The 10,497-nt window shown below is 38.8% G+C and overlaps 2 protein-coding genes across 5 annotated transcripts in view; one reads left to right on the top strand and one right to left on the bottom strand.

Annotated features, from left to right (window-relative positions):
- The first annotated feature begins 759 nt into the window (after positions 1-759).
- Positions 760-3,258, top strand: snap29 (synaptosome associated protein 29). 2 transcript variants are annotated; one of them, XM_020593643.1, is made up of 6 exons: positions 760-851; positions 1,525-1,778; positions 1,877-2,076; positions 2,221-2,306; positions 2,387-2,491; positions 2,774-3,258. In XM_020593643.1, the coding sequence occupies exons 2-6, from the start codon at positions 1,542-1,544 to the stop codon at positions 2,932-2,934; spliced, it is 789 nt and encodes a 262-aa protein (XP_020449299.1). In that variant the 5' UTR covers positions 760-851; positions 1,525-1,541; the 3' UTR covers positions 2,935-3,258. The 2 variants fall into 2 exon arrangements, with proteins under 2 accessions (XP_020449299.1, XP_020449300.1); XM_020593644.1 differs by lacking the exon at positions 760-851 and adding an exon at positions 858-944.
- Positions 3,259-5,216: 1,958 nt separating this feature from the next.
- The window catches only part of LOC109956613 (somatomedin-B and thrombospondin type-1 domain-containing protein), a 12,164-nt gene continuing 6,883 nt past the window's right edge, over positions 5,217-10,497 (bottom strand). The window contains exons 2-5 of one of the 3 annotated variants that reach the window (XM_020593881.1): positions 9,690-9,875; positions 9,154-9,244; positions 7,039-7,197; positions 5,217-6,561 (exon numbers count right to left, since the gene is read on the bottom strand). In XM_020593881.1, the coding sequence (XP_020449537.1) occupies positions 6,456-6,561; positions 7,039-7,197; positions 9,154-9,244; positions 9,690-9,875 (542 nt within the window). In that variant the 3' untranslated portion in view covers positions 5,217-6,455. The other 2 variants (XM_020593882.1, XM_020593884.1) reach the window with 2 other exon arrangements.

Here is a 10,497-nt window from a genome sequence, read left to right as displayed (position 1 = left end):
CTCTTAGTCTGACCCGTCACCCAGGACCTGTTTGCCTTGGGAGACCCTACCAGGGACATATAGCCCCCGACAACATTGCTCCTAGGGTCACTCGGGTACTCAAACCCCTCCACCACAATAAGGTGGCGGTTCAAGGAGGGGGGAATTATAGCCTATATGCTAAAGGAACTGCGCCATAAAATACAGAAAATTCTGTTGGTAGTAGTGGAGGGCAATATAACCTTCACTTAGACTGAAGCACCAGCACTGTTTTCTATAAATGTACTTATAAGGAATATAACCTTCAATTTGTTACAGTGTGTGTGTTCACTTGATTATTAACAGTGTGTGCTCACTTAATCACAGAATGTACTTTGGTATTAAGGAATTGTGCTTGGAACAGCTCTGATGCAGGGGAGTTATCTTTGGGGAAGTAATGATAAATTCCAGCTGCATAATAAAGAATGTGTATAGGAGGGGGAAGAATAGGATATAACACACAGTTTTGGTAACTGCACCTCAGATCATATGCCCTGCTGCTGCTGTATGATCTCCAGATATATCTGCAATAAAAGGTAATAGTGCACTTTGATATTTGGTGTGTGACTGACATTCTTTCCACTATCTGGACTCGAGAGGAAGTCTGGGACTTCACAAGTGTTATATTTTCTCAGACATGCACACTACGATGTAAGTGACATGAGGTAAAGAGCGAAAAGCCCTTACTCTTCGTTAACAAGTGATCACAGCATTTGCGTTTTTATTGCGCAAGCTTAGACATCGGGACAGTAATTGTCTACGTCACGAAACGTGATCGGAAGTCGCCTTCAGTCAGCTGAGCGAGTGTCGCCGTTTCTACCCCCCGGTCAAAGGTTTGTCTGTTGAAATTGCTTGTATCTTGTTATTTTACAGTGTCGTTTTTGATATCTGCTCTACGAGAAGAAAACGCCGTGTCTTGTTTTATGGTATGGCTGTTTCATTTGGCTAGCTGGCGATCTGCGTTCATTAGATAGCGTTTGACTATCTTGCTAGCCAACACCCCTCTGCTAGCTTTACCACTTGAAAACATAGCTTTTGTAACAATTAAGGTAACTTTTCGTAAATATAACCCAGTGTTTGTTATAACAGATGATTAGTGTGAAACATTTTGATAACGTAGTCTCTCTCCATTGGACAAAACTCGTTTTATGGAATGGAAGTTGAAGATAAAATGGTACTAATATCATGCCTGACTAGTCTGACCAGTTACCTAAGCTCAATACATTTTCCATTTGTAATGATATGAAATGAAGTAAAGCAGCTCTTGGCATTAATGAATCTGTTCTTAAAGTTTAATCAATACAATTAATTGTTCATCAAGACTAAAATCTATTATTTAAACGTCTAAATATTTTGTTCCCATTTGAAACATTGTCAAAATCCTCACTTTCCAGCTGTAAACTGAAACAAAGCTCCCTGTCATTCTTGACCTTGTTATAAAGATGAAGATCATATATTTGAAAGCTCTGATATGGCTAATAGAATTAAGATTTTTATTTTTTTTGTCACTGTGTGCTCTACAGATGGCCTACCCTAATTCCCGCAACCCATTTGCATTTGATGACGATGAGGAGGATTTTAAGCCTAAAAGTAGGGGGTTTGATGACGACCCCGATGACAGTGGGATGAGTGAAGCAGAGAGGAGGCAAAAGTACCTCCAGCAACAAGTGATGCATACAGCTCAGTCTGCTGTGGACAGCAGTTACCGCTCCCTCAGCCTCATCTATGATTCAGAGAAGATGGGTGTGGAAACTGCAGAGGTATATGAGACTAATTAACTTTACTCGGTGTGCAACGATCAACAAAAAAAAATTAATAAATCTTGCAATTTCACTCATTCTTCTTGTTGTGTCTGTAGGAGCTGGTGCGTCAGGGTGAAGTTCTGAAGAGGACAGACAAGATGTTGGACAAAATGGATCAGGACATGAAGACCAGCCAGAAGCACATTAACAGTATAAAGAGTGTGTGGGGTGGTCTTGTCGGTTACTTCAAGGGCAAACCAGAGACCAAGCCACCACCTGCACCTGAGCAGCCAAAGGCCTACCAGGCCAACGAAAGGTAAGATTCAGGCCCTAACTATCAACAGATAAAACCATTTTGTAAACTTGTTCTTTTTCTTCTTAAATTTCAAGTTACATATCATTGAATGACCTTCACGCAATGGTTCAACAATGCTTATCTGACTTGTTCATATTTTTTCAGATTACAGAATGCCTTGTCCAACAGCAGGGAACATGAAGATAAGTACCAAGCCTCTCACCCGAACTTAAGAAAGTTAGATACAGGCGGTAAGAGTTTGCACAAAAACATCAGCTTAGCATAACATACCCGAAACTGGTTGACACCATTTTGGATTTCTGTGTCGCAGGATTTGGAGCTACTGCGTCAGTAGATGACAGCTCATCTAGACAGAATGGATACTCTCAGAACAAGCACCTTAAGGAGGCTCACCAGACCCTCGACAAAAATTTAGGTAAAAAAACATATTTATTTAAATTATTTAGTGTTTTATTATAATACAATGTTTTATACAATGCACTTGAAAGAAAGGCAAAAGGAGGTGTCATCAGTTTTGATAAAGTTTAAATGAAAACCTTCTCAGTGAAATAGGTTATTCTCTCAAATATATAACCATATAATACTAGTGCAGTTCTGTACATTCTGAGTTAGGTGTAAAATGTTGTTATAATGTAAAAGAGAAAAAAAACAGTCCACAGTTTAACTAAGATCAGATGTCCTTTTATGAAATACCTAGATGAGATGTGCGATGGTTTGAGAAGGCTGAAGAACATTGGACTTGGTCTTCAGTCTGAGATTGAAGACCAGGACGACTCTATTGATTCGCTAATGAATAAAGTGGACAAGATGGATGTCAAGATCCATAACACAAACCAACAGATTAAGAACCTCAAATAAAACAAACACTTGGACTCATAGTACAGAGACAGAAACAGGTCGATATTCTCTTACTTGGCTTCTATCCTAGTCTTTGTCAAATACATTTGTTCTTTTAGGTTTTTTAATGGGTTCAAACATGTACATGTATGTCTGGCAGATCAGCAAGTGAACATTTTTACCCAAATTATTTTCTTCTTGAATGAGTAAAATATGATTTCCCATTCATTTCTGTGTGAGATTTGTCCATAAGTCCATGTTTGCCTAGTTCCTCCCTCCAATGATTTTTATACTGATGTGAATGCACGGAATTTTGTCCCCCCCCCCCAACCAAAGACACACACACACACACCTGCCCATACCTCTTGATGATATCCCACCTTGAAATGCGATTAATTTACTTGTGTGCATTGTTTCTGTCCAGGTCATTTGTTTTCTCCATCAAACTCCATTGCATTTCTGGTTCAGTGTAGTCAGTTGCATTAGCATTAGTTCTGGGTGACTAGATTATTAGTTTGATACATTTTTCTCAATAACCAAAGATTTACAATTGGCTACTAGTTTGCACATCATTGAGGTGAAATAGATGAATGGTTTTTAGAAATAAAGAACAACACATGTCTTAAACTGGAATCTTTTGTGTATGATTCATTAGTTAGTGGTAATTCTGATTCCTGGACCTGCCTCCACATCTTTTCAAAACCACTTTTTCTAGCTCAAGTCACTTTTGCCTTATGTGTATATATACATGCATATGTATGTACAGTGGACTAGCTTTTAGTGCTGTGCCATGGTTCTGTTTCCAGTAGTACTTTAGAATGATTGTTTTTATTTTGGTTGTTTGAAATATTTTCATGTTTTTCGGTGCTTTCACTGGCTTTATATGCATTGTTTATATTGTTATATATCATTTTGAATGCTGCAGCATTTGTTGGGGTGAATTGTTGTACAGCATAAATAATGTGAACTAGTTAGCTGTGAGTATAAAAACTTTAGAAACTTAAGGAATATTCTCAATAATCACAAATCTTTCCTGAGTTACAAAGTAATAGTTGATGAACCACATGCAGGTTTTTCAGAAGTTAAAACGGGTTATTTAATACTATTAGGAATAAGAAGATAAATAAGGCTTGATGGTCACAAGGTTTCATCTTTGCACTCTATGTCATGTATTCTAATCAGAAGCATATACAGAATAAAATGCTTTTAAGTTGAGTTTCTGTTGTTTTAATAATTGTCTCTGTCAAGAGTAGGAAGCCAAAAGCACCACAAGGTGGCACTACAGTTCTACTTTCATGAATTGTAGCAGCATACCATCATTAGTTCATATACATAGGACAGACCCAGACTGGATAGTTTATTTTAAAGCTCTGAAATACATTAAGATATTTATAATAATGTGGAGTGTGCAATTTATCTTTCAGTAAATATTTACTGTAACCACAATGCAAAAAAAACTGGCTTATTTTCTCATAATGATGTATGGAGCAGTTGCAGAAAAAAACAGTGTTAAAAGTGTTACACAGGGTTATGTACAGTATGTGTTAAGAATGTATGGTTATCAAAGTTTGACTTACTTTTTGCCAAAAGTGGTGACTTTGATTTCAGTATCATCATCACAGTAATATCAATGTGAGAACAATGTGGCTACAGATAAATAAGCTGAAGTAGGGACCTCCAGTTGAGGTGGCACTGCACATCCACAGACACACTAATAAGCGGAAGTCAACTCAGGGTTCTTTTCTTCACGCCATCAGCGGGGGTCACGGGGGCTTTGAACAGCTGTCTTGTCAAAAGCAAACAGTGGCCGTGCTGTGACAAAGGCTGCTGGTGCCAGAATGACCCCCTTTTCAGCAGGCCCAGTCCCAGAACACACAGGGACTGGGCCTGAGATAGGCCTTCCTGACCTTTGGAAGTTAGGTTAGTAGAGGCAGCCAGTGGGGTAAAGCCTGCTTCAGAGGGTATGGACTGTCAGGCTGACAGCACTCTATTGCTGCTGTTGTAGTAAGAGAAAATAAAAAGTTGTGCTGACAGAGGCAGGGCAGATACAGGGAGGAGGACATCTGGAGAAATTACTAGAGGAGGTGAAGTTCAAGTGCCTCTGATAACACAAAGTTATCAGGAGTATGAATCTCAACCAGGACTAATTTGGAAAGTGTTGATTTGTTAGATGGTCATATCAGTTTTATTTTGATAAAATCCTTTTAAATGTACTTGGTATTAGTGCCAACAAGTGTTTGGCATTTCCTCTTTTCAATCAAAATGTAATGATGGAATAAAATAACCATAACAGAAAAATATGATGAGGGTGAGAGATGACATATTTATTGTCTCTAATGGACTGTGTACAGAGTATACTGTGTTGCACTAATAAAATCATCACTAGTTTTATAATAAATAAACACACAAACACAGACACAAATATGGGAGAGAGAGAAAGTCACAGGTTTCCAGAGAGAAAAGCCCTTTACTGGTGCAACACTTGTCCTACTCTTAAACCAGCAGTATAAGAGAGACGTGGGAAGGCACACTGAGGCAGATGACTGACTCCTGTAGAGACATCGAGGCTATGGAGCTGTGAGGAATGCTGGGAGGAAATTCTGTTAATTACTAAAATGGGAGTAACATTGATTTGATGGTACTTTGCTGGAATAAGCTCCCTTGTGAAAGCAACTTCTGAGCAGGGCAGGCTATGAGAGAACATTCAGCTATGAAGCAGTTCTTGTCTTGGACACAGACAATGGAAACTACAGTGAAATTCTCTTAAATGGCTCTTTTTCCTCCGACAATATTAGGTCTAAATAGATGGGTCTGATTTCAGCTATGAGTTGCTTTAAACTAACAAAATCATTAGAAACTCACCATTAGAAGATGCAGACATTAAAGAAGACACTTTAAGTTAAGCACCTGAGAATAAGTACCTGATATTCAACTTAATTGTTGGTGTCATTTTTTTTAAAGTAAAATATTGACATTGATTGATATTGACGGAATGATTTTAATGATGGACACAATTTGAATGATCCAGTTTTTAGCTTCTCCAACCCATAGGTAATTTTGGACTTTTTTGGACTGGGGCTAAAACTGGATGCAGCAACTGTTGTTCGGTGTTTAAATGTTGAATACAACTACGTGTAACTATATAGACATTCATTACACATAAACCATCATAAGTAGAAAATGTATAAAGTAGAATATATTTATACATAATGCAATAACATACACACTTGAATTGGTGGAGGTAGATACAGTAGAAAAGATTTAGAGGTAAAAAGGCATAAAGATGCTTTGGAGGGGACAGAGTGCATAATGTGGCTGAAAAGTAAGAAGTTAAATGTAACTTTCTGTGTGCTCAGTGGTAGTGTATACAGTACAGAGTATGAAGTGAAAAGAAAAGTGGCAGGATGCTGCTGATCTTCTTGAGTTATCCCTTCAGTAATCTGAGTCAGAGGGGTCTGGCTTGGCTGCCATGGCTCTCCACAGTTAACAGGAGGTGGGAAATCATATCCCTGCATATGAATGTCTGGGGTTTGCATGTCAGCTCAAACAAAGAGCACAGAGTAGGGCGGACACCGGCAGCCCTCAGAAGACGACTCTCGCACCCAGGCACCATGACATCCAGTGACTGAAGCAGCTGCCCAGAATGTTCTAGGAATAGAGAGATCATGATGGGTAGGTAGAGTAACAGAGGAAAAGGTTTTTAACCCCTTATACCCTAGGCCTGAAAAAAAACTATACGCATATTTAATCAGTAATAGCTCCTTAAATCTAAAGCCACAAGGGTGGAAGGGGTGAAAGTTTTTTTATTTTTCATTTGAGGTATTAAAATGCATTTTGTGTTTTTTTTATGATATTAAAACAAGTTTCAAATTATTTTGATTTTAAAACATGAAACAAACTGTGTGAAAATTGTTGCATATGTTGCTTTCAGCCCAAAAATTATAAAAACAGTGGCTTTAATGTTGCAGGATATTATTAATACTGTTTTACATACAGTACACTGTAACTTGTACAGTCAGACCATGACAATCGGATGATGGCTAAGCTACAGATAACCTAAACTCAAACTGTCAGGAGTGTAAAGCTCAAACATGTCTTTAGTTTAGTTTTGGTTGGTTGGCTTACCTGATGTTCTCCAGACCCTCACCTCCACAGCGGTCTGACTTAGACATGGCATCACTCTGGCACTCTGCACACACCAACCTCTCTCTCACCAGCTGAGCACTCCATAGTTTGAGATTACATGCTGCACTGGCCTGTTTCACTCGCAGGTACACACAGTAACTACAAAGCACAGAGAAAAAAGAAAGACAAGATGAGAAAAGAAAAAATATTGAAAATAAGTTAACCAATTTTACTTCCATCAGATTTTTAAATTTGACAAAAATGCAGGTGTCAAAATGTCAAATCAAAGATTTATTGTCTCAAAAACATTGAGAACTAAACAGGCTGCTGTTCTCACAGTTTTATCACAAAAAAAAGGAGACAGATGTTCTTTGGACTGAGATTCGGTCAGATGAAGACATGTAGACAGAGGCGCAGGCCAGGTTCAAGCCCTCCAACAAAGGCCTCCCTCTTCTTTCCTGCCCTTAAAGTAATCTAACTTGACTTGATTGAAGCCAAACGATGATCCAACCCAGCAAAGCTGCACTTGATCACAGCTCTAACCAGACTAAAGACAATCCAATTTGTGGATGAGGGAGTTGTTTAATTTGAAGGTGTTCCAGCTGTGTCACCATCACCTGCAGTATTCTAGTATTAACACAGCTCAGTCTGTGCACTGGAAACAATAATAAAGTCTTGTTTTCCTGATCACTGTGTTCTCTGGCAGGCACTTAAATCTCCTGCCTATTTATTTTGTCTATGATTCAGTCAGCTGTGTCAAAACACCATCCCCAGTGGGGTGGTTTGTCAAAGAAAACATGGAGTTCTTCTTCTTCTTTTTCTTCTTCGCAGAATGATTCCAGAAGGTGTTGTTCACTTATAACATTGGAAAATATATTTTTTAAAAGATCTAATTTGAACTGTTCATGCTAGAGCAAATGACAAAAAGAAGTAAATAAACAAGGTAGACAGAGTGAAGCAAAGTGATGATATACCATGGCAAAACAGATCTTTGTCCTGGTAGTGGACCAACAGACCAAAATAATAAAGCAAAATAAGAACTGCAGATGAACCTCCAGCCATTCCACATCTTTATGAGATCATGTTCATTTAGGTAATTTTGCTGTGATAACTAGGGAGCCAAAGACAACAACTGATCACCCCTTGTTTCATGGGTCAATTTTCATGACTCACCAAGAACCTATCAATGCATCAGGTGAACTCACCCCAACTCCATATCATCCTTAAATGGCTCACATTTATGAGAAATGTGCTTCTAATCTGCTGATGATCTGCTTTTCAGTCAAAACAAAGGTATCCTATGTCCATTTACATCAGTGTGAAAAGTTGTGAGTTTGCTATCAGCTCACATCAGAGATGATATACAGTAGTCAAATCAATTTCAAGGTTCTGTGTGCTATGGCAACGTTGGCCTTGGCCTGTATGAGTTAATATTTGGGAGCACAAACTGATATGAACCTGGAGTAAAGTGCAGCCCAATCAGAGAAGCTGAAATGCAGCCTCATACAGTATATAGCTAGAATTGAAGAGGTTCAAGCCAGATTGAATTAATAACATCTGAAATTTTTCTTCTTTAAATAATTTATGGCAAGAGAACCGAGTATTTTGTTGGTTAGCCTGTAACTGCAGCCATGACTAGAAGTTGTGTATTTATAATTAGAATCAGATATGCTTTTGAAATATTTTGCTGATGAGTATGAGTAGGCCTATCCTTTGTCTTTGATATGTTTAACTGAAGACAGGACTCCTCACAACACTTAATGAAGTCATCAGTAACTGGACCATGTCTGTTTTTGTTGTCCTTAAGCAGGTAAACAATAACACTGCCACTGGCGTACCTTAAAATTGTCCTATTTCCACATTTACTGTCACATATTTATGTAAAAAAAATTAAAAATAGGCACATAGCTTTCTACAAAAGCTCAAAATCAGTACAACACTAGACACATGATCACTCAATACCCTAAATACATACAGTAGTTCAGCTGTAATCACTCCCGCTGTGTCTCAGAGGCACATGACAGCCATTTTTACAGAGGAAAACAAATTGAACTGGTTGGATCAGCAGTGAGCAGTCCTGAGTGTTTGTGTACAGTTTGATAATAGAGGCCTTACCTGGCCTTTTCCTCCTTCATCAGCATGTGTGGCCGTCTCCATGGGTCCTTAAAGTTCCTCTTGAAAGAATCAGGCAGGATCTTTGCCACCTCTGCAAGTGGTAAAGTGTGGGGATGGAAAAGTGGAAATGAAAAAAGCAGCAATCATGTCATATATGTCTAAGAGCACCTTACTAAATTACATGCATATGACTCAAGATGATTCAGTGAATGGCATTACTCATGGTGATGAGAAGTGTGGTGGTACTCAGTTTTCCTTGGAATCCTTTTCCTGAAACAGCGTTTATTTGCATTCGGGGGTTTTATTACTAAAAAAGTGATGCAACAGTAAAGAGCAAAAATGAAGCATTTGAAATAGTGCAGCTGGAGATAAGGCTTCAGAACAGATGTTCTCAAGTGTGCTGCTTACAGTCAAAGTGTTAACAGAAAGTACTCCAGAGAATACTGAACACCAAGCTAATATGTAGCAGATTTCAGAGCAGCATGCACGCACACATGCATGCATATGGAGGCACATAGAAAAGGTCATGTTCTCACCTTTTGCAGTGCTGCAAATAGCGTTGTTTCCAAAGCATCCTCTGCGCTGTTTGAGGTCAGGACAGGGTGTACCTCCGTTTCTAGGGGGAACAGATACTTGGCGACTCCTTTCTGTGCTGCCAACTCCACAAGCAGATGTGCATGATGACCAGGGACCCCATGAGCCCACAACACAGTCAACGGCTGCTAGGGAAGCAGGGAAATCACTTGATGGTTTTTGATAAACAGCAGGGGGAAATATGTATAGACAAACAACTTGAGAAATCATTAAAGAAGTAGGACAAATATACAAAGAAAGGTCGCCTGAAGCTTCTTCTAGTTCTTTTAGAGTCTGGGTTTTATAAGTAAGGGTCAAGTACACTGTGGGAAATTAAAATGAGTTTAGGTTTTGGACTACCTGTATTTAAAAGCAAAAGGGCAGACTACAAAATGTTTTTTTGGACAAACACTTTCCAGCTGTGTTAAAATGACAAGTGGTCTAACTCTGAAGAATTAATTTATCTTTACCCCAGATGTAGATGTAAATTTTCCCCTAATATTTTCTGCAGTGTTTTACTACATAACTGAAAGAGTGAACGGGCACATACACCAAAATGGACTGCATAATACCACACTGAGCAAACAAGTTACTGGGTCATTACCATCTACTAATGTTAAAATCAACCAAACCTCAGACTCAGGAAGTCTGTAACCAAGGTCATATGTGTGGGGGCAATTTAAATAAGGGTCTAAGTTGGCATCCTGTTCTCGCTGGTTTCCCTCTACACCACACGCAAACACACACAGACATACCACACACACACACCAA

This window comes from Monopterus albus, unplaced genomic scaffold (genome assembly GCF_001952655.1).
Source record: "Monopterus albus unplaced genomic scaffold, M_albus_1.0 scaffold20.1, whole genome shotgun sequence".
NCBI classification, from domain to species: domain Eukaryota; kingdom Metazoa; phylum Chordata; class Actinopteri; order Synbranchiformes; family Synbranchidae; genus Monopterus; species Monopterus albus.
Note: the sequence above shows the minus strand (reverse complement) of the source record. Positions and strands in the feature narration are given on the sequence as shown.